Source organism: Camelus bactrianus, chromosome 11 (genome assembly GCF_048773025.1).
Source record: "Camelus bactrianus isolate YW-2024 breed Bactrian camel chromosome 11, ASM4877302v1, whole genome shotgun sequence".
NCBI classification, from domain to species: Eukaryota; Metazoa; Chordata; class Mammalia; order Artiodactyla; family Camelidae; genus Camelus; species Camelus bactrianus.
The window spans coordinates 72,089,139-72,112,372 of record NC_133549.1 but is presented as its reverse complement, the minus strand read 5'-3'; the positions used below and the strand labels follow the sequence as shown (position 1 = coordinate 72,112,372).

General features: G+C 48.9%; 1 protein-coding gene across 15 annotated transcripts in view; it reads left to right on the top strand.

Moving 5' to 3' along the window:
• The first annotated feature begins 8,877 nt into the window (after positions 1-8,877).
• KCNMA1 (potassium calcium-activated channel subfamily M alpha 1) overlaps positions 8,878-23,234 on the top strand; it is a 705,404-nt gene continuing 691,047 nt past the window's right edge. For 5 of the 15 annotated variants that reach the window (XM_045522776.2, XM_045522772.2, XM_045522770.2 and 2 more), the window contains exon 1: positions 8,881-10,107. In XM_045522776.2, coding sequence (XP_045378732.2) covers positions 9,736-10,107 — 372 coding nt within the window. In that variant the 5' untranslated portion in view covers positions 8,881-9,735. Of the gene's footprint in view, positions 10,108-23,234 lie in introns of all 15 variants that reach the window. The other 10 variants (XM_045522775.2, XM_074374290.1, XM_074374289.1 and 7 more) reach the window with 6 other exon arrangements.

Genomic DNA, 23,234 nt, shown 5'->3' with positions numbered 1-23,234 from the left:
AGCTGCAAGCTGTCTGAGCTTTGCCAGGGAAGCGGAGCCCCCAGAAGACGCCACCAACTGGGCAGCTGTGTGTCTCTTTGTCTTCCCTGTGTCTCTGGTCTCCTTACTGTTCTTCGTTCCTTCTTCCCTCCCTCCTTCCCTCCTTCTGTCTTTGTTTCTCTCTCTCTCTCTCTGTTCCTGTCTCTCTCTTTCTTCCTTTAACTTTTCATGTCCTTTCTCCCCTGGCCTTCTCTGCTCTCCCATTTCCTCTCCCCTGCCTCACACTTTGGTTTCTGTGAACTTCTCCATTGCTGCATCCACCTCCCACTGCCTTCCTTCTCTCCAAAGGCACAGCACGACACTCCTTCCTGCCTCCCTCCCCCACCATGCCCTGAGAAGGTCCTGGCTTGCCTGCAGCCCCAGGGCTCAGCCCACCCAGATTCTTCAAAGCTCCCTTCTTGGCCGCGGGCTGCATCCGGAGTCCAGGGAGAGGCCGAGGAGCTGGGCTGCCTGATGCAGCTGCTGAGTTAAAAGTCCCCCACTAGGGTGCATTTCCTGGGCTCCCTGGGATGCCCAGACCCTGCAGGGTGCACAGAAGCCCCGATGCTGTGGGGACGGACTCCCTGGGTGCCGGCCATCAGTCCGGGGGACTTCTGAGGTCCTCTGTGCTGACCCACCGTGGGGGCTTACCTGGCAGTGGGCTCCCAGTGCTTCAAAGGGCCCCTGGGGTACAGAGACCCAGATCAGCATTTTAAAGAAAGGTCAGCAAGAAGGGATTTCTGAGATCTGCTGGGAGCAGAGGTGGTGATGGTGAGGGAAGTTCACCACCCCCCAGGTCCCCAGCATGCCCATCTGCTGCCCAGGTGGCATTTGAGAGGGCAGGAAAGGCACAGATAAGAAAGGGGGAGGGTTGGATTCCCACTTCAGCTCAGTCACTGGTGAGCGAAGATCTGGGCAGGTTACATAACATTTCCAGGCCTGGCTTTCCTCCATTTCACAAGTAAAAGTCAGAGGAAATGACCTCTAAAACCCCTCCAGCACTAGAGTTATGACGATCCAAGGAGTGGGCTGAGGGATGCGTGACACTGAGGTGCTGTTGTCCACTGACCCCAGGAAGGCCTTGGAACAAACACCAGCTCTTTGTGTGACTTTGGGTGAGGTAGGTGCGTAGCCTATTTGAGCCTCAGTTTCCACATCTGTCGAGTGAAGGTAATACTTATGGGGTCCTATAAGAATTAACCCAAGAGGGAAAGCGCTGTATTCCTCAGAGGATGAGCTGTGTGGCCCCAGGCGGCACACTGGGTGACGTCAGCTCATCCTCCATCCGGGCACTCACTGAGAACGTCAGGCCTGGTCAGTCCTTTCTCAAACCCAGTTGTCACGGAGACAGTAGGCGTGAGTGTGACATTCACCAGTTTCTCCTTCTAACAAAGGGCGTTCAGGCCTCTGGGTAAGGGCCCTCAGTTGCCAACATCAAGTTCTGATTTGATAACACCATTTTTATTTATTAGGTCTGTTCTTACACTTTCCCTTTTTTTCTAAATTTGCTTTTCTTATTCTTGTTTTACTTATATATATATGCTTTTTATTGAGGTATAATCAGTTTACAATGTTGTGTCAATTTCTGGTGTGCAGCATAATGCCCCAATCATACATGAACATATATATATTCATTTTCATATTCTTTTTCACCATAAATTACTATAAGTATTGAATATAGTTCCCTGTGCTATACAGTATGAACTTGTTGTTTATCTATTACATATATATTAGCTAGTATCTGCATATTTTGAACTCCCAATTTATCCCTTCCTACTCCCTTCCCCCAGTAACCATGTTTGTTTTCTATGTCTGTGAGTCTGTTTTTGTTATGTAAATAAGTTTGTTTGTCTTTTTTTTTTTTTTTTTTTAGATTCCACTTACAAGTGATATCATATGGTATTCTTCTTTCTCTTTCTTGGCTTACTTCACTTAGAATAACAATCTCCAGGTCCATACATGTTGCTGCAAATGGCATTATTTTTATCATTTTTTATGGCTGAGTAGTATTCCATTGTATAAATACACTACGATTTCTTTATCCAGTCATCTGTTGATGGACATTTAGGTTGTTTCCATGTCTTGGCTATTGTATCCTTCTATTTATTATCCTTATGTTTGTGTTTTGTCTTATTTACTTAAATTTTATTTCTTATCATTGATTTACCTTCTTTGTATGGCAACGCTGGTTTTCCATGAAGGTTGTGTTGTAGAATATCCTTGTGATAAAAATTTGAATAAGTAAAAGGAATCAATTGGAGACAACTATTAAGTAATAGTAAAGGCAGCATGATGATATGGTAAAAATTGTGAAGGTGATATAAGAATAGAGGCATTAAGTGTGGGGCCCTATAAAGTGTCCCCTCTGGTCCCTTACCTGCACAGGCCATTTCTCTGCCTGTCATGTCAGCTCCAGGTGGTGCTGATGACACCAGTCTTCCCGGAAGAGCCATGGATTAGAGTGGAGCGAGCTCTCTGGGTGGTGCAGCGTAGGGATAAATTCTGTTCAGTCTTTATACTGGTTCTGAGTCAAATCATCTCTCCCATTGAGTTTAACAGAAAGTCATTTCAATGGGCCACCAGATTATGACTCATTGAATTTTTACATTAATGATGAAGGGGCTGGAATTCCCATCTGAGCCATTGTACTTTAAACAGAATGCCTATTACCTTCTGAAACACAAAGCCACTTATGCATACCAACCAGTATGTCTCAGTAGTGTCAGCAAGACAGATAGATCTTGACAGAAGAGTCAAGAGCAAGTGAAATCAAAAACGGTTAAGTCCATGACTCTCCATCACCCAGGGATTTCCCAGGACTGTTAGGGCAGCTTGTGCGTTACTTTGTTCAACTTACAGCTTTCAGTTCTGTTACAAGTGAGGAAGAACAGAATGAGATTTATAGATAAATAAAGGGATGTTTCTGTAAGCCTCCCATCCAGGAGGCCATCTTGCAGAAAATGCATTTAGAACTGTGTCCTGGGGCTCCCTGGGGCTTTTGGAAAGTAAAGACTCAGCTGTGTGCCCGGCACTGTCTGCCTCTAACAGTCTGCTCTCTCCGAGCTGCATAGTGCAAGGTATCTTTCTAGAAGTTTCTAGAGTATCCAAAGTCTGTGCTCCAATAAGCCCATGTCAGAGGTCCCTAGGGAGGAAGAGCTGGTGAGGTGCTCAGTGGGTGCCCCCAGTCAGCTTCAGCACCTGGAGAAACTGGAGGTCACTTCTCTCTGTGTTTGGACTTGTAGGCAATTGGCATAGCTCTTTCTGGATTAGCAGGACAACTGTGCAAAGTTCCCCTTGGTGGCAGACTCAAGCACTCAGGTCGTGGCCCATAGGTGAGGATTTACCTCTCCTTCTTGTTCTCAGGCACTTTTTCTAAGACAGTGTTTCATATACTCTGAAAATCTAACAGAGTTCTGCCAAAACACGGCAAATGCCTTCCATAAAGACTTTTAATGAAGTTTCCTCTTGAACTCGGCAGTCTGTTTAAGGAGTTGTCTTTCCTGTGTGACTTATTCTTCTGCAACTCCCAGGATATTGCTGGGTTGGGTTCTTGTCTTATTTTGTTTGTTTTTGCAAAAAATATTGCAAAAGCAGAATTTTTTGGTTTCACACAGATAGCCTTACCTCTTATTAAAATACCATGGTTTATAATTTGTTAAGCCATTAAATTATTATCTCATCTCTGGGAAGCAGGAAGCTTGGCCACTGTGGGATAGATACTAAAGTTGAAGAAAGGATGTGACTTCAAGGGGGGCCAGTTGTCAGTGTGAAACTAAAAGATCCTGCTTTGGATCATGTTATGCCAAAAGCAGACACCAATGGCGTAAGTCAAAATTAGAAGTCAACAAAACCCACAGAGACGTCTGACTTTTGACTCACCTCTCCTTAGTCTCAAGAGGGTTTATCAGTGGGAAGGATGGTCTCAGCATTGTCCCTTTTTGCAAAGTGGCAAGAGCTACTAGGCAGAGGCAGGATTAAGCCCCTTGACTCATCTACACAGTCCATCCCTTTTCTGATGCAGTCATTAGAGTACCTTGGGGCACAAGGGATGAACTCCTAGACTGCCCAGATCTTGAACCAGAGTCTTCACAAAGATCAAATCAAGGCCCCTCTAAGAAAAGGATGAGAAAGTCTATTGGTCTGGGAGTCAGAGGAATAAGTGGGGCATCCTGTGGAGAATCTCTTTTGGTGCATTCTTCTCCCACTGGTGAAAGTGGGTGGATGGATTTTCGTCCTGCCTACCTCCCAGGGGCGAGGTCCCCAGTTCTGCTGTTCTGGCGGGGTGACATCGATCACAGGGATGAAGGTAGGAATCTGCAGGATCGTTATTCTGGAAGTCCGATGGGATGGAAGTGGAAGATGAATTCTAAGCAGGGGATGGTCCATGAGTTGGGTCTACTTTGACCCAGCCATGGATGTAATTGAGGGGAATGAAGACTACATTCACTCAGCTTGTATCTTGGCTAGCACTGGAGAAAATGACTGAGAATGTGCGGTGGGACCACAGACACTATTTTCCCCAGCAGCATTGGCTTTGTTGTGTTAGAAAAGGGGAGGATTTTTCTGTGGGTGCTATGTCCTGGCCTCCAAATTCTTCACTCAGAACTGGCTGATTTGAGGCCCCTGATGTGGGGAAAGGCGGGGAAGTATCCCACAGGCATGTTGGCTGGTACGTGCACCTGCTCTGGAAGACAGGCGCTAGGGCTAGGATGTACAAATACCAGTGGAAATCTTCAGGGTGTCTTGTTGACTAGTATGACTCATTAACACAGGTTTAGGACTTACTTAAAAAGATGTTAAGTTTTAGAACAACCTAAAGGTCCGCAGTACCCTTTCTAATAGAGTATTATTCAGTTATTTTTTAAAAAGTGTTTTCTATGATATTTAATGACATGGTAAAAAAAAAAAGCTTAGAATTTAATGTTAAGGGAAAATAGAATAAAAATTAGATGTTCAGTCTTACCCTAATTTTGCAAAAATACACACCCGAGAAGGAGTGTGAAAGAAATATATAAAAATATTAATAATAGTTATCTGTTGATGGTGAGATTCTAGGTGATTTTTATATTCTCTTATGAAACTTTATGAGTCTGAATTATTCTTATAATCAGAAAAAATGTTTATAGTAAACAACCCCCTCAAATCTTGCTCTCTGAGTCCTTCTCTGCATCCTGGGGACCAGTGTTCCATCCTGGTACTCAGAGGCCCTCAGCATGGTGTCAAGGGGTATGCTGCTGTGGTCTTCCTCCTTTGTTGTAAATCATAAAGAGATAAATTTCTCCAAAGATACATGCTTTCTTGTGGTAGCTTGATGGATCTAAGCCTCAGTTTCTTTGCCTGTAAAATGGGAGAATAGCTACTGCCCTTTCTTACAGCACAAGGAGATTATAAGGACTAAGAAAGGAAGGCAGGAGTACTATTAGCCACTTAGAAGATAATACAATGATAATTTAGGGAGTGGTAGGTTACCAACGGTAGTTACAGTTTAGACGATCTGACAGCAGATCATGGCAACAGTGTGAACCCTGTTAGCCAACTTTATCACAACAGTGTGTATGCTATAGAACCCTGACAGCTGGCTAATTAATATTACTGTGGTTGTAGATTTTTACAGCAAGACTTTTCTCTTTGGAATTTTCATATCTCAAAGTTCTCATTAAAGCCTCCTTTTCGAACATTCACAAAATAATGTCATGTGCCAGAGAGACCCACCAGAGGGCGCTAGATCACCTACAGAGTCCACCTGGCTTCTTCACAGAAGAATCACCTAGATTATGTCAAGAGTATCAAAAGTGTGTGCCGGCGTGATCAAAATGAAATCCAGTGTACATTACTTATGAAATTGGGCCTACATTTAAGTAAATGGACTTCTTTGTTCTTTTTGGTCATTACTTTAGTTACTCTGCTTCTTAGTTTGTATGTTTATGCACTTTTATTTCTTTTAAATCAGTTGGGATTGTTCAGATTAGAATCCTTTAGAAACTTGTGTGCTTTGAAAGCTGCCATAGGCTTCCCTCCTCACTGAGAAGCTTATAAATATGATTGAAAATAAATAGTGGCTGGTACTGAAATTTCTACTTTTGTATAGGCTTTCAGTTCAGTGCAGTTGTCCTAAGTTCCCAGCCTGCAGACACACCCAGCAAGAGATGAAATGCACAGAGGCTATTTGTAGATGCTTTTCCATACCCTTCACATGCCCAATGCTGTCCCAGGGATCTGGGAAGCAAGGAGTGGGCATGCGTGTCAGAGTTCAAAGAGCCCATTCAGCCTGGAGCGGCTCTGCCATGCCCTGGAGTCTGTCCTGCCAGTCTGTCTGTCTGTCTGCACAGGTTGCTGTGTAATGGCTGCAGCTGAGGGCAGAAGCACTGTGCCTCAACTCTCATCCCAACTGAGGGGCCTCGCAGGATGGAGGACAGTGAAGTGGGTCAGGGAGCAACAATCCTGCCCACATCCATTTCCCCCATGGCACACGTGCGTGCACACACACTCATACATATGAGACTGGCTTGCGGGTCAGAAGCTCTGGTCTGAGTTGGGCTGTCTTTTTGGGGTCGCAGTACTTACAAACAAGATCTGTATGTTTTCTTTTCCATTCTTACACATAACCCTTTGACGTAGGCAGGGCAGTTCCTGTTTTTATTTCAACTTACAAATGAGAAAACACAATGAATGAAGGGTACCTAATGATACTTTTAAGTTTGAGGTTCTGGGAGAGCTTGGGTAATGGCCTGATGAGATCTGTTTCTGGTGGATGGTGGTGGATGTTGGCACTCTCTCATTTGGTACCTACCAGCCAGGAGGTGGTGAGGACTGGGGGTTATAGCTATGGTGGGAATCTTGACTTTGATGGTGAGGGTCTCTGAGAATCCCGACTAAGCCTTGGTTTTATATAACACAGAAGTTGCTAAAAAGCTTCACTCAGCCAAGAGACAAGTGATGGAGAGAGCAGAGGAGATGATGTCTTAGGGGCCTCCCAGCATCCTCTGGAAGGATAATGAGATGATGGTGATGATGGAGGAGAAATGCAGCTGGGGATTCTGCAGTTGGGGTGATAGAAGTCATTGCAACCAGTGGCTCCCACTGGTGTCTGAGGGGAGCCCAGTCTGTGGGGGAAGTCCAGGAAAGCCTGGAGGGGATTGGTTGGTTTGCAGAAGCTCAATTATGTGGGCGAGGGAATCCATTCTGGGGGTTTCATATCCCACTGAGGAGACAGTCCTATCCTTTGCTGCTCTTTCCATGTTATGAGTGTTTTGTTTTTAAATTTCAAATCTTAGATTTGGTCCTTAATTTTCCTGGCATATGCTGAGGCCCAAAGGCAGCAAACTAGCCATTTAGAAGGAACCTCAAGGCTGCAGCCACCTTCCTCACAGCACTTCTGGGGCTGATTGCCCCTCTTCCAGCCCAGTGCTGGGAAGGACTCAGGGCCTTTGCACGCATGGGACTGATGTGGCAGGGATGCATTCAGAGTGGTTTCTGAACTCGGAGGACCAGGCTGCAGGTACCATATGGGTGACAGACAACTTCATTTTCTGGAAAATACTGTCTGTAGCTCCCTTTGACATACTACTTTTGAGGACTAAACACTGGAGCACTCTTACCTGATTCCATTTCCCTTTGACCTTGGCCTTGACTCTTTACTGTGTATAATGGATGTGTGTCTTGAGCCCAGTGAATGTACCCTGAATGAAGCAGGAGACAGTAGCTTCAAACATCCCCTTGAGCCTCTCTGCCCAGCTTGGTTTCCCTTGCCCCCTCCTCCTCTGCATCCTAGGGTCTCCAAGGGCAATGGGAGGGGCTGAGCTCTGGCTCAGGCAGAAACAGGCCTACACAGTGAAGGATGCTAACTTGGCCTTCACCACAGGGAGGGCTGAAAGGAACCTGAGAATTCCAATTAGGCTTAAACTAATGAGCTGGAAACTTTGGGGAAACCACTGTGGGCAATGAGGGGAGAGTGCGATCATCTTCCTTTTAATTAGTGCTGGAAAAACTTGAGGTCCAGCTGGTAGCATGAGGAAGGACAGCGTCCAGAGGGAGCAAAGTTTTATAGTATCAGAAGGGGGATTCCCCTGGTGGTGCTGGACAGAGGCTGCTGAACAAACCCAGATCCCTGCATCATCTCTTATGTGGAGGAGAGGGAAGACCCTAAATGGGGAAATGTGGGTTTGAATGGAGCCTGGAACTGCCCTTCTCACCTGATGGAGTCTGAGGCTGGATAAAAAAGATATGACTTTAGGGAACTCTCTTGTCTATAGGAGCCTGCACCCCCATCCCGCCCTGCCACCACACCCCATCTCTGCCTACTCTCAGCCTCTGTCGCTTAGTAAGGAAAAGGCAGAAAAACCACTTGCTACCGTCAAAGGCCACAGACCACTTGTCAGCCCCTCAGATGACCCTGCCTTCCAGCCACACGGGGGACACTGGGGCACCTAGGAAGGCGACAGGGAACAGCAAACTGGGGGTTGGTAGAACGAGGAAGTGTTTCCTGGAGAAGGGTCCTCCACATTCCAGAAGCCTGAGGATCTTGGGGCGCCCGGCCTGTGCAGTCAATAGCTGTCGCTCCTCCCCACTGGAGGGTCCTCTGGGTAAAATGGCCTGCCACGGATGCCCGGCCATCCTCCTCGGGTACCTTAGGGAGCTCAGCTGGGGGCGCAGCATCTTGGAGAGAGGTGCGTGGTCCTGCGCCTGGGTTTGGGACTCCACCTGGCGCACTCGGGCTCTGGGGTGCATGCCAGGACGCCGCCAAGGGGTCTGCCGGCCCCCTGCTCAGCCCCTAGACGAGGCGAGTCAGCACGCCGAGCCTCCTCCCCTCCTGCCTCGGGCGGCCTGAGCCCGCGCCGGCTCCAGTTGCTGCAGCTGCTGTTGCTGGCGGCTGCGGGGAGCGCGGGTCGCGCGCAGAAGAGGCTTGGTCGGCGAGGACGGGGACGAGGAGGAGCCTGAGGAAGCGAGGAGGAAGATCTAGCGAAGGCCGAGGAGGCTCAGCGGCGTGGCGACGCGGCTCTGGGATCCCGGGAGCATGGGCTAGCGGCGGCGGCAGCGGCGGGCCGGGCGCGGTGAACCTGCCGCGGCCCGGCGCACACCCGGGCGGCGAGCGGGAGCCAAGCGCAGCGGAGGGAGGAGGGCTGACAAGGGGGCGCCCGGGAGGGGGCTAATGAGACATTATTAACGAGTTGCCTACTAATAAGCCCAGAGCGGCGTGGGCGACGCACGGGGAGGGGGTCCCCGGCCGGAGCGCGGCGCACACGCGTGGCGCACGGCGAGCGGCGCGGCGCCGCGCCGAGGGCACCCGGGCAGGCGCGCAGAGGCAGGGCGGGCTCGGGGGCGGCGCAGACCCCGGGCGCGGGCGGTCCGCGGCGCCCCCTCGCTCTCGGCCCTCGGGGCCGGCGCAGCCCCGGGCGAGCGGGGGACGGGCTAGGGAGGGGAGCTGCCCTCGCTCCCCGTCGCCCTCGCTCCCCGTCCCCCTCCCCCCCCCGGGCGGGCGGGCGGGCCGGCGGCTGGGGGGAGGGCGGGCGGCGGCGGCCCGCTGTATATATCTCCACGCACCCCGCCAGGTCGCGCACAGCGCCCCGAGCCTAGGCGCCTCCCCGCCCCCCTCCCCGCGCTCCGCGGCGGTATCGGCGGCAGCAGTAGCAGCAATATGGCTGTTGATGGGTGTTTGGGGTGGCGCTGGCGGCGGGAGGAGCTCCCCCGAGCCCCTGCGCCGGCCGCCCGTTGCTAGCTATGGCAAATGGTGGCGGCGGCGGCGGCGGCAGCAGCGGCGGCGGCGGCGGCGGCGGAGGCAGCAGTCTTAGAATGAGTAGCAATATCCACGCGAACCATCTCAGCCTAGACGCGTCCTCCTCCTCCTCCTCTTCCTCCTCTTCTTCCTCCTCCTCCTCTTCCTCTTCGTCCTCGGTCCACGAGCCCAAGATGGATGCGCTCATCATCCCAGTGACCATGGAGGTGCCGTGCGACAGCCGGGGCCAACGCATGTGGTGGGCTTTCCTGGCCTCCTCCATGGTGACTTTCTTTGGGGGCCTCTTCATCATCTTGCTGTGGCGGACGCTCAAGTACCTGTGGACCGTTTGCTGCCACTGCGGGGGCAAGACGAAGGTAACGCGCGCCCCGGGCGCCCGCCCCCTGCGCCAGCCCCGCGGCTTCTCGGCGTCCCTTGCAGCCCACCTCCTTACTCCTCACAGCACCGTGCCTCCCTCCATCCCTGCCTGACTTCCCTTCGCAGCTTTCCCTTCCTTTCGCTCTCCTGGCGCCCGCCGAATGGGGCAGCGGGCGGCGCGCCGGGGGTGAGGAGTTGCCCCCAACCGGTGCGCTCCGGGACGCGGACGCCCAATCCCGTCCCCTTGTTTATTGTAGGGTTGTTTGCGGCTGCGGCTGGGGCTGGGGTGGGGGACGCGCGCTGCTCGCGGACAGTGGTCCGGGGTGGGGAGACCTGACCCGTCGGGCACCCGGCAAGCTGGGGGCCCCTGGGTGCACGTTCCGTGTGGGTTACCTGCGGCCGCTAGGCTCCTTATGGTGGGCGAGGGGGAACACGTCAGCAGCACTTTAGAAACCTGTTGGGGAGATGAGTTCGTGGCATCACAAGGCAAGGAAATTCCTTGGGGCAAGGGAGAACATCTTTTGGACTAGGGAATCCCCGGGAAGGAACATGGCCAGGGGAAGTGGGGGGACCTGGATGGGCGAGAGAAAGTTGGGGAGATGCATCCCAGTTTTGGAGGCAACCCATGAAGGCTGCCACTTTAGGAATGTGGGAGGTCACAAATCTGATGTCCCCTGCTCTCCGACTCTTAGATGTTCTCATGGAAGATACCCCCATCCCAAGTGCTTCGGCATCTGTATTCTCGCCCCCATGCCACCACCTTTAGGTCCCCGGAAATGCCACCAACAGCGTGGAGCTGGAGCGGGAGGTCCGCCTGAGAGCCGGCCGAGGCCGCGGGTTTTCACGCGAGCCTCCTCCCCGGCGCTTTTGAGGTGGCTGGATGTTGGCTTAAGCTATTCCTGGCGCAGAGACGCCCACCAGCACCGAGGCTCACTACACCTTATGTATGGTTGCTAGGCAGACTGCCTGGTCTGTCGTCGTGTGTCCCTAGAGATGTCCTCTTTTCCTCGCCACTGTCTGAAGGTGAGAGGCAGGGGCAGTTTTTCATAGAATACTGCAGATTAAAAAAGAAAGCACTGGAAAAGATTGACCGAGCTGCTTTCTTTTGGACTAATTTTTTAACCTAGGGGACTTCCCAGCGCCAGCATTTTCAGAGGGAAAGGAGATCAAAGGGGACTAGGGAACAGTGCAAGGCAGAGGCAGTCTCGGTGGGAAAGCTCACACCTTTTCTAATAAAGTTAATCCGCGGACCCCTCAAACTTCCACAGGGCATAGCAACTGGTAGCAGCCTCCTTAATCCCTGCCGGGAGTAGATAAGACAGGGGCCAGGGGTGACACCAGGGTGAAGGGATGCTTGCTCTCTCGGGATCATTAATTATACGTTGTGTCGGCTGCTGGAGCTCAGCTGTGTTTTGTGGTAGCACATTTGTGCTTTGGAAAATACTGGTGTGTTGGAAATAAGGTAGAAAAATAAAAGCCATCATTCTCTTCCTCCTCCTCCCACCTCTCCGGAGGCCTCCAGATGTTGGCCAGCTTTCTCTGGAGTTACCTTCTTGGCCATAGTGGTTTCTCCTTACTTGTCAAGGCGGAGAACCCCCCCCCCCCACATTCCAGAGCAGCCATCAGATTAAGCGAAGCCCTAACCCTGAGACCCACAAGACCATGCCCCCTGCCGAGTCCTTCTTCTGACAAGCACTTACTCATTCGCCTTCTTATTCCCGTCTCCTCTCTCTTCCACCTCCCTGACAGCCTTCGGTCTTAGAGTTTTTTTTCCCTTTACTGAGATTCAGTGACTACCCTTAGGGGAAAGAGAGCGCATAGTTGTACGAGTCTCAAATGTTCTCTAGAATGAGAGATTTTGGTGAACTTTTAAATGGCCTTTTTTATCCTTCAGAAACTGGGCAGTGTTGGTCATAATGAAAACTTTTTCTTCAGTGAGTCAAAATAAGCTTTGGTGTTTTTGTGATCCTGGGGTTTTAAACAGAGCTTCTAAAGAAAGTCTTTTTACTCTAGGGGTTACAGCGATGCCACTGCGTTGCCTGTGATGAAATGTTGATTGGATCATTCACATAAAGAATCTCTGTCTTAACTGATGACCAAGCATAACTTCTATAAGTTTTCTCAAGAAAATAGGTTTTTGGCAACGATGATTAGAAAAAACAGTCCCTATGTATCAGACTATAGTTTGTGGCTCTAAGATGTGCTGAGTTGACATAACTGGAAGTTTCTACAGAGAATCAACCTGGGGTGAGGGATGCTTGCAGTTGGTTGGGAAGACGTGAGGCCAGTGTAGAAGGAGATCAGGTCACTTTTGGTGCCATTAGAGTCCCTTTTAAAACATGCCCAGAATCTCTTAATACTTGCTCCTTGATTTGCTTAATTAAACCTGTGTAGACAGCTCATTATGCCTCATAACAGTAACTTTGGCCTTTTATAAGCTTTTTTCCCCTAACCTTGAGGTCTGTATTTTTCTGCATTTTTTTTTTAATCCCTCATTCTTTTTGCTTTCCAAGTATTTGGTAGTTGTCGAGACACTGTTCGGAAGAATGCATTTGGCTTTAAGTTGGGAATAATTATTTTAGTGCTGGGTTTCCCAAGCAAACCAAGGCTGCTTTTCCACAGAATTCTACCAGCTGTCAGGTATGATCACCCTCACCCTTGTTCAGCCCAAAGATGGTTTGACCAGAAGTTAGGGTCCAGAGGAAGGCTGGTCTTTTAAAAAGAATGTGAAATTCCAGGGGAGATAAGTTTCAGCAGGAGCTCTGGAATCACAAGCATTTGGTCTGTGGGACTGCACCATCCTTTTCCATCAAAGGAACTTGAAACTGGACGTACATCTCAAAGCATCTCATCCTTAGTCCCCTTGCCTCTGAATTCTCCAATCATAAATGACTTTACTATCTTGGAAAGAACAGTATACGGATTTCTTTAGGAAGTAAAGAAGAAAAAGAATCACATTTCCCCCCTGTTGGGAACTTGGACACAGTCATTCTAGTACTATGTTCTTTGCTGTACTTTTTCACGTTACTGTTTCATTCCCTGTTGGGTTTCATCAGAGCCTTCTATTCATTTGGCTGTGACGTTCTGAGGTCCAAGCCAGTTGCAGATGGTAGTGAATGGGGAGCTGCTCTGGCAGCCTGAATAAGGTGGTGACCTTGAAGAAGTCGTCTAACCTCTCTGGTTCTGGGCTCTTTCCCGATGTGTAAAATGTGGGGATTGAGTTCTGGGAATGCTCATGTCCCTTCCTGCTCTGTGACTCAGTGGGGGACAGTAGAAGGAGCTGGTCAACTATGAGTAAAGTTTCTAGCTCAGAACGTGTTTTGTGGTTCTCCAGCCTTGGAGCATTTCTGTGTTTTTATTCCCATCTTCTACTCCTCTTCCAGCACGCAGTCTGCTTCTCTTTAAATGCCTAGGGAAACTGAGGCCGGCTTCCTGTGGAGCTGTGGCTTGCTGGGGGGCCTCACATGGCCCAGGCTTAGACGCATCCTGCCCTCTGTTGGAGCTGACCTGCCCATAGGAGTTTGGGTTTGATCAAGTCTGGTCTGCATGTGATGAATTATGGCGGTATTGTCTCCTTGGCTGTGTCTGAGAAAACAACACGTTTTCTCTGTCAGGCTTGTGACCAATATAAATATCAGATCCCATTATGGCATGGTAATTACCCAGGGTCTGGCCTGACGCATCCAATCAGGGCTGGAACTTCAGTGCCTCCGAATTCTTGATTCCAGATTGGCCCTGGTGCCTCCTGTCATCCTGGAGATCGGCTGCATTGGACGACCTTCACATGCTCCCTTTTCATCAGCTTATTTAGGGTGGCCTTGGAGAAGTGCTTGGGTCCCAGTCACAGGGGAACTCCAGGTGACCTTCCCTCGTCCAGAGAGCTTTTGCTTTTCTCGTTCCTGGCTCTCTCTCTCTGGTAATGCACGCTTTTTTAGAGACTCTGCAATCAGACAGACCCAAGTACAAATCACGAATCTCACACCTCTTAGCTGGGCATCTGTGGCTGGCAGCCATGTTGAGCTCGGTTTCTTCACCTGCGAAAGAAGGGCGTAATGATGCTTCCTTTGTATTCCTATACGGAGTGCCAAGAATGGCTATGTAGCACCCAGCAAATGCCTGCTGCTTAGCAGGTCTGTAAATGGGAGCTATCATAGCGCCTTAAAGTGGTAGGTTTTTAATTTTCTCTTTGATTCCTCGAAATTTTGGCCCTGAAAGGGCACAGGCTATAACAAATAGAGCTTTTGAACCAAAAGGGACCTCTAGACCCTGAAGTTGATTGTCCTTGGGTCAAACAACCAGTTAGGGTCGGATTGAGGTTTGGGCTCATGGCTCTTGGCTAGTGCAAGGCTGGAAGGCTGGGGAGGGGCGACCTAAGAGGACTCTGGATGAGGGCTTGGCAGCATAGCTAGTGCTTTGATGGCCAGGGAGTCATTGTGGGGCCCCGGGAGCTGCAGCCCTAGCAGAACGGGAAGGTTTGGAGAGCAGGTGTGTCTGTCTAGTGTCTCTTGAGACGGGTTGAATTCAACCCTTATTATCCCCAGTCCAGAGCTCACAGACCTGTTCCCTTGATAATGTCGCAGTTTCCTGGCCGGGGTCCTCTCTACCTGGACCAGCTTTATCCTGACGGCCCCCAGAGCAGTGTTTCCCCAAGTGTGTTCTCGGAGCACTTGCCCTTGAAGTTAGCTTGTGAAACAAAATTATGAGTCAGAGCACACCTGCGTGCCCCTTGGAGTGTCACGTCACGGGCTTGGAGAAGTCTCGTGAGGTAGAGGAATTGGTCCAGCTACACTTTGGACCAATTGCCTTGTGACCTTGGGCAAGGACTTCACCGCTTTGTGCTTCAGTCTCCTCATCTCTGCATTGGGGATTGTAATCCAGCACGGCCCTTTGGGATAGGTCCTCTCACTGACCCCCACTTTACAGCATTTCCTGGAAGGACACTGGTGACCACAAGCTATGTGCTGGCCCTACCTCCTGGTGCCCAGGGGCCTTGTGCAAACACGAATCAGGAGGAAAGGACGAGCTGCCCTAGCGTGTGGCCTGGGGGAGAGAGGACTCCAAGGGCCATTCATTGTGTGCCTGGCACAGGGAATGCGTGCTCCCCCTCTGGGTCTCTCCCTGTCTCTGCCAGGGCAAGAGAAGCCGGGGGGGGGGGGTGGTTAAGGAGTCAGGTAGGCATTGGGTTGCAGTGCCAGGACCTCCTTCTCAAAGTGGGAAGCTGGGGTGTCCCTGGCTCACAGCGGCAGTGGCCGTGCTAGTCTGTGAATCACAGCAGCCAACACTGCCTTCCTGGGACTTCAGGGCTGTGGAGTGCCTGGAGGGCCGCCTCTGTGGTTCCAGTGAGAAGGGCTGTGTTTGTGCCGTGACGCCGCAGTTCCTGGAGCCCTGCAGAGAACACTGATCTTCCTGTGACCTGCCTGGGGGTCAGGCAAGGTCAGCCTCCCGCAGGACCATGGAAATTCCACAGCCTTTCTGTGCACAGCAGGGAGCAGATCAAGAGACTGTCCTTTTTTGAAATGCTTCTTGAGTGGGTGGAACCTTTGCTCTGGGCACATGGAGGAGGAAACTTGGGGCCTACCCTGTGATGCAGGGGTGTCCCAGCACTCTGCGTGGAAGGCTCAAGGGATGTGCAGCTGGGATATAGAGCTCTGCTTCCAGTGGCTGGAGAGAGCATCTAGTTTGTCTATTCCTGGGGCTTCTCACACCTTAATATGCACACAAATCACCTGGAGAGCTATTAAAATTCAGAGTCTGGTTCAGAAGGTCCAGGGTGGGGCCGGAGATTCTGCATTTCTGGCAGGTGATGCCTGTGCCAGACAGATCATGCTTTGAGAAGCAAGGATCTGGTCCATTGCTCAGTCTCCAGGCAGTCCCTCCCTGAAGACATGCCTGGTTTTAAAGATGGAAATTCCCAGCTCTCCAGCAGTTGGGAAGGGTCGAGAAGAGGAAAGGTTCACTGTGCCAGGGCAGCCAGGTGGAGAAAACTCAGTTCAGGCCTCTCCGAGTTGCCGCGGTTCAGTCTGGGCACTAATTGCTAAAGCTGATTGTTGGCATGTTCGCTCCCAAGGCACCCACAAGCGCTGTCAGTTTGGGGTTGAGTTGTGGCAGCCAGAGCAGCATCCTGCTAGACGTCTAGGGTACAGTGTGTGTGTTGCCCACCCGAGTGTGGGCTTTTCCTCACGCCCGCGGGTCCGGCTGCGAGGGGTGAGGCTTTCCAAAATCCAGGATGGCAACTCAGCCAAACCACCTTCCTGCAAAATTAGAGGCTCATGGTGGAGCCAGGGCTGCACCGTGCTGATGCTCCAGGAAGCCAGCTGCCGGCCACGCCCTGTGGACTGCTGAAAGTCAGCGGGCAGCAAAACTGCCAGCCTGATTTTCCATAGAGACCTGGGTGGGCCTTTCCAAACAGAGAGTCCAACTTGAAAGGAGTGGGCTCATGGCCTGATCGCTGAGTGGGGAGAGACATGTGGCACTGTGCTATGCCACCCTCCGGTGGTACTTCTTGAGAATTCTAGCAGATGAAATTGGAAGTAGTTCCTTTTCTCACCATACTGTCTGGGTTTTTACAGCTCCTACTGTCAGGCACTTTTTCCTTGAGAAGTGCTTTTTGTGTTGTTCCATCATTCAGGGGAGAACCCAGAATAAACTTTTATCATGAGCATCTTCAGCCTAAATGAAGGGCTTAGCATGGTGCCCAGCACACAGTAGGTCCTCAGAGAACTCTCATGGTTATTACAGTTGTTTTTGCTTCTATTATGTAGTAAGTGCTGTCCTCTGTCAGGAATTGAGCTAGGTGCCTGGGGAAAAATAAGACTCAGTTTGTTTGACAGCATGGAGGAGAGAGAAGGAAAATTCAGTTATCTTCTGACAGTGTATGCCCACGTCTGGTCTCTGAGTTGCCTGCAAACCCCCTGAGGGCAGGAACTGAGTCATATAAATACAAGTGCACATATGTGTTGGGAGGGCCCTTTCCATTTGGTTTGGTTGGGGGTGGCTGCGTGGGACTGTTGTAGGTGCAAATACATTTTGCTGCTTTTTTGGGTAATTTATTAGACACTATAGAGGAACTCTGAGTGAAGGGAAGGGGTTGGATTTGGTGACACATGATGTTTGAGTCATTTCTAGATTTCAATTATTCATGCCGCCCCAGTCTCCCCTGACCAGTGGATCACAAGGATTTGTTCCCGATGAGTACTTGTTTGCGAGGTGGATGAGTCAGGCAGGGGACGGGACAGCTTCAAAAGCATGGCTGCTTGAAGATGGAATTTGCTTTGGTTTTGGCAGTATTTGGTGCCTGTCTTTGGGGCATTATGTCCAATTGCCAATTTGGAAGTGTAATTGGCAGTCCAGCTCCAGAATGGATATACTCAACATCGTCAAGCCGAACCTCTAAAACTTCTCCCTATAAGCTCTCGTTACTTGTATGGCTAGTCCTTCTTTACGTGGCCCCAAAGCGAAATCATTTAAAACATCTCATTTACTTCATATTCTCTATGCTCTTTCATGGGCTTCCCTACCAGGTTTCCGCGGGGACCGGACCCAGGTGACGCCAGCCTTTTCAAAGGCACAGGAATGCCTGTGTTCCTTCTCTCCTTCCTTCTCTTCTGCCTTTCTTGGATGTCCCTGCTTCCCTAGTGATTCCTGCCAAGTCTAGGAGCAGAGGGACTGAAGTTTGCAGGTTAGTTGATCTTACAGGCATAGAAGCATGTGGAATTTGGATGTCATGGTGGTGGAAAGGTGGTTTGGGGCCGGGGTCCTGCCGCCTCCTCCGTGCCAGTGCTGGGAGCCCTTGGCCCCATCTCCAGAGCGGGCAGGGTTGGTCCTGATCTTCTCAGGCCACTGTTCCATTGTGCACAAACCCACCTTAGAATGAATGGAAAGGTCTTTCTCCTTGTGTTAGTCCCTCTTTGCTTCTGAGCTGTTTCCAAGATACACAGAACATGTGTTGGTGGGGGATAAATTTCAAATTCCAAATCTGGCCCAGGAAGGTGCAGAGCTGGGTGGGGTTTAGATGTCAGCAATGTTCTTGAGATGTAGAATGCCCACCTGTGTTGCTCCCGTGCAGGGACCCCACTTTCTTTTTCTCTCTCGTGACTTCTGGTGTCCTTCTACCTCAGAGGCCTTGAGATTTCCCCCTGCCCCATGCCCCAGAGTTTGCACAACAGCCCAACCTGGCTGTTAGTTCTGGTGCTTTACCCTGTGTGATGTATTGGGTCTTGTCAGAAGCAGTGGGTGAGGATTTGGCCGTCTCTGAGCCATCGGATCACTTCTTTGTCACTAGAACGTGCCCAGTGTTTCTAGAGTTTAGCTCCATTAGGAGTTAGCACTGGGCTTGGCTGAGAGCAGATGTGACTTGGGGAGGATGCCAGGGATCCAGATGCAGAGTGTGGATCCCTTGTTAAGAAGCCCCAGTTGGACTCTGCTTTCTAGTTGTTGGCTCTTCCCAAAGGAGAGAGAACAGACAGAGATCTTGAGCCTTTTTTTGTTTTATTTTGGATGATTTAAATACAGCTGCTCCTAGAATTGAGGATTATTCCTCTCCAACTGCTCATCTGATCTCTGCTCCTCTGGGCTTCTACACTCTAGTGCTGCCATTTCCCCTGTTTTGCTGAATAAGAAGAGAGTGTGCAAGAGAGGAGGGTGAGGGAGGGCAGGGGGAGTGGGAGATGTTTACACACATAAAAGTGGAATTTCTCTTCTGGGAGCTAGAGGTTGGCTAACTATGTGACTGGATGGGTTTTGCTTTCAGTTCCTTTACTTTTTGTCTTAATGAACAAATCATGACAAGTGGCCCCACCCCCAAGGAGTGCAGCATTCTATAAAGACCAGTGGAAAGAGTGATTTCCCTTTTGGAAGATTTTAGCTTTTCTAGTGAGAAGTTCCCTCTAATTAATTGCTAGCATGGGGCCTGTGTGGCCCGGTGGCCCAAGATGCCAGGGGTTATAAGGTTTCTTAGGGCTCTTCTTCATGTGCCTGTTATGTGAGAGCAGAATTCTCTTCTTTGGGAGAAGGTGCCGCATTAACTTGCTTTTTTCCCTTTTCGTGACTTTGAAAAGTAGACTTTTTGTGACTCGGGAAGGGGAAAAAGTGGACATATAATGATTAGCAAATGGAGAACTCAGAGATAAGGGCTCCAAGGCCCTGAGGAAAGATTTGGAAGATGAAAGGATTTATACAAGTGCTGGGGATTTTCATGACCAACATTAGGAGGCAAACGCTTAATACAGTGTTTTTCTTCTTTATGCATCTGGGAGCACTTTCCCTTACAGTGCTTAGAGGAGTTGTTTTAGCTACCCGTGAGTGTGGCCGTTTCTCTCATAGATTGTGGCAGCCACAGCCGGTCAGGTGGTAGGATTCAGGAAGAGGATAGGAGTGGTGTCAGAAGTCAATAATTTTCCTGTCCTAAAAAAAAAAAATCCATTTCTTATGTTCATGTGCAACCCTGTTTTCCCTGAAAGATTTCTTTTTCAATTTGTGTTTTACACTTTTGTCCTTAATCCTAAATGTGGCTATATTCTTTGTAGAAAATGTAGGCAGGACAGAGAGGCGATTAAAAAAAAAAAAGGACACCTCACACCCACTGGGATGGCTACTATATCAAAAAATCCAGAAAACAGCAGGTGTTGGTGAGGATGTGGAAAAATTGGAACCTGGGTGCACTGTGTGTGGGAATGTTGAATGATGCAGCTACTATGGGAAGCAGGATGGTGATTCCTCAAAAAAAAAAAATTAAAAATAGGATTACCATATGATCCAGCAATTCCACTTCTCAGTACACATCCAAAAGGAGATATTTGCACATCCCTGTTCAGAGCAGCATTATTCATCATAGCCAAAATGTGGAAGCAACCCAAATGTCCATCGATGGATAAATGGATAAACAAATGTGGTCTCTACATGCAATGGAATATTATTCAGCTTGAAAAAGGAAGGCAGTTCTGACGCATGCTACAACATGGATGAGCCTTGGGGACATTGTGCTCAGTGAAATAGGCCAGTCACGAAAGGACAAGTACTGTGTGATTCTATTTACATGAGGCACCTAGAGTAGTCAGATCCATAGCGACGGAAGTAGAAGAGGGGTTACCAGGGCCTGGGGGAGAGGGGATGAGGAGTTGTTTAATGGATACAGAAGTTCAGTTTTGCAAGATGAAAAGGTTCTGTGCAGCAATGTGAGTACACTTAATACTACTGTGCTGTATACTTAAAAATGGTAAAGATGGTATGTTTTATGTTATGTCTATTTTACCGCCATTAACATTTTTTTAAAAAGGAAAAAAATCCCTCCAGACTCCGCTTCCTGGAGATGACCATCACTGTCTTTGGGCACCTTCTTCACTGTGGTGCTCGTGTGTGTCCGTGGGGCAGCTGGTATCCTTCCTCTAAGGACTGGTAAATGGCAGTCCCAGGAGACGTGCCCAGAATGGCCTTGTTTGATTTAGTTGGTACCCAGAGTGAGAGCAGAACAGACTGAACAACCTGCTTTCTGTCCACTGAATCTGGTTTGATGGTGTGTGAAGTTAAAGGACCACTGGAGTTTTTGATTTTGACACACAAGTAGCTGTGATATCTTAAGCAAGTCATTGCCTCTGGGCCCCAGTTTTCTCATATGTAGCATGCTCTCTGATTCAGTGATTTCAATATACAGCCATTTCTTAAATCAGATTTCAAAGGTATCATTTTTACCTGATCAAGAACCCAAGGCTAACTTACTCAAGGCCATGGGGCCAGGGAGCAGTTCTGTTCCTCTGTGAATCACGAGAGTGAAATTTGATTGACATGTCCCCAAAACTTGAACATTGACTTTGGTGAGGTGGCATACTTAAGAATTACAGTCTGGGGACACAGGCCCTATTGGAAATATCATCAAACTTGTCATTAAAAAAAAAAACAACAACTCTCAGAAATAGGTTTTGGTGACTATGCTGTTACTTCTAGCGACATGGCCACGCCACTGTTGAGGTTTTAATTTTAATTTCTGGTGTCGGGGAAAGGTTGAAAATGTGTTAGATTATAGACCAGACTAGAAGCAGTGCCCTATGATAGGCTGGCTTTGTTGCGGCGGGAATAAAAAGAAACTTTTGATTAAAGAGGAGGTGGTGCTCATGTACTTATACTTTGGTGCTTTCCCTTAACTTGCCCCAGAAGGCAAACCCGGAGCCAGAATGTTCATCCCAGCCCTGTTCCACGGAGCATTGCAGCCGCCCAGAGCAGGGATAAGGTGACCGCAGCTTCTGTGGCAAAGGAGAGAGTATCTGATGGGACCCCCATCGCTATCCCCAACACTGTCAGTAAGTTCTGAAATAAAATCCTTCCCCCACCCCAAATCGTAAGCAGCCAGCACATCAGAACCGTTTGAATAGTCTCTTCGGTTATATAACACCAATCAGATTATGCTCCCGGGGCCACGTATTAAATTTTAACTTGTCACAGATACATTCTATTAACACTTCCCAGATCCACAGTGTGCCAGGTAGCTTTGGGGTGTTATGGAGCGAATTGGTGATTGTGTAGGACTTGACAAGGCCCAGATGAAAATACTTCCTTAGATTTTCTAGATGGCAGTTTTAACTCTTCTTGGAGGGTGCAGACATCCTGCATGTATTTCTTATAAAATCAACTGAAAATTTAGACTGTGGTTTTTCTATCTACAGTACCGAATGGTGGATTTATGGCCACGAACCAAATAAGACAGACATTTTTTAAAACTCTGGGAAGCTTTTCATTTTCCAGTGACAGGCAATGCAAGCACTATATTTTTAATTGGTCCCTTCTTTAAGTCAGGAGCTGAAATGTTATCATGCAAATCTCTCTTGAGTTGCATGGAAACTAATAAAATCACGAAGGTTTCTATTTGTACTCTATGAACACAGACTGTAATGAAACCGAAACAGCTATCTCCAGGGATGGTGCTATTTAAATGCTAGGCAAGGCTTTAAAACGACTTCAGTGCTGAAAACAGAAGCCAGCAAGTGAGTGGTTCCGTTCTTCCTCCCTGCCTCACCTGTGCCTGTTCACCTCTGCTCCTCTTTCTGTCCCAACCTCAGAAAGAATTCATTGAAAACAGAGACCTCTGTAATCACTAATGTAGCCTGTTTGCTACCTGCTTTAGGAATTTAGCAGTTGATCCCCAAACATCATTCTCTCTTAGTCTTTTCCCTCTTCGTCCTCAGACATTGCATTGATCTCTACACTAACTGGTGTTTTTGTTTTGGTCTTTCTTACCAAACTGAAGTAACTGGCCTTTTAGGAAACAAATTAATAACACATTTTTTTAGAAGTTACTATGCATCAAGCACTGTTTAAAACTCCTTATGTTATTATGTTATTTAATCCTCAAAACAGTCCTGTGGAGGAAACACTTATAGTTCCCAGTTTACAGATGAGAAGACTGAGGCAGAGGGAGTACAATTTTCTCTCTCTCTTTTTTTTTCTTTGGATAACAAACATTGAGTGTTTACTGTAGTAGTTTCTAAGCTGTTCATTATTTAATCCTCAAGACAACCCAGTGAAATAAGGGTTATTATCATCCTCACTTTATAGGTTAGGAAAGGGTGGCATGGAGAAGTTGAATGACTTGTCCAAGGTCACACACTTGTGAGGGGCAGAGCCAGGTGTAAATCCAGGCAGGTGAGCAGTGGAGCCCACCTGTCTAACCCCTGCACTGTCCACCTCTAGTCTTATCTCCTGTATTGGGAGAATCTCCTTGGCTCATCCCTGCCATGGAGTAAAGGGAGCTGTGAAGATCAAGGACTCAGAAGAGAAATCCATGTGTAGAGACTCACACACCATCCCTAGGGGAGATGTGAGATCCCTTGGACAAGTTCAGAGAATTCTGTACTATTGGATAGAAATGCACCTTAAAGTTTATCTAGTCCTTTTAATTTCTCTAAGTCTTGGTTTTCCTTGCTGGAAAATGGGTTCATCACCTTTTCTCTGGCTAGTAAGCAGGTGTGCTGTGTGCAGTTGTGCAGGTTGCTAACTGCACAACTGTAGGACTGCTGTGGGATTCACATCAAATAGTACATGATTGCATTTTATGAACTAGGGCGCATATACCATATCCCTGTGTTGGTGGTGGTGGGGTGGGGCGGTGTGAAGGCACAGAATACATATTAGGGCATTT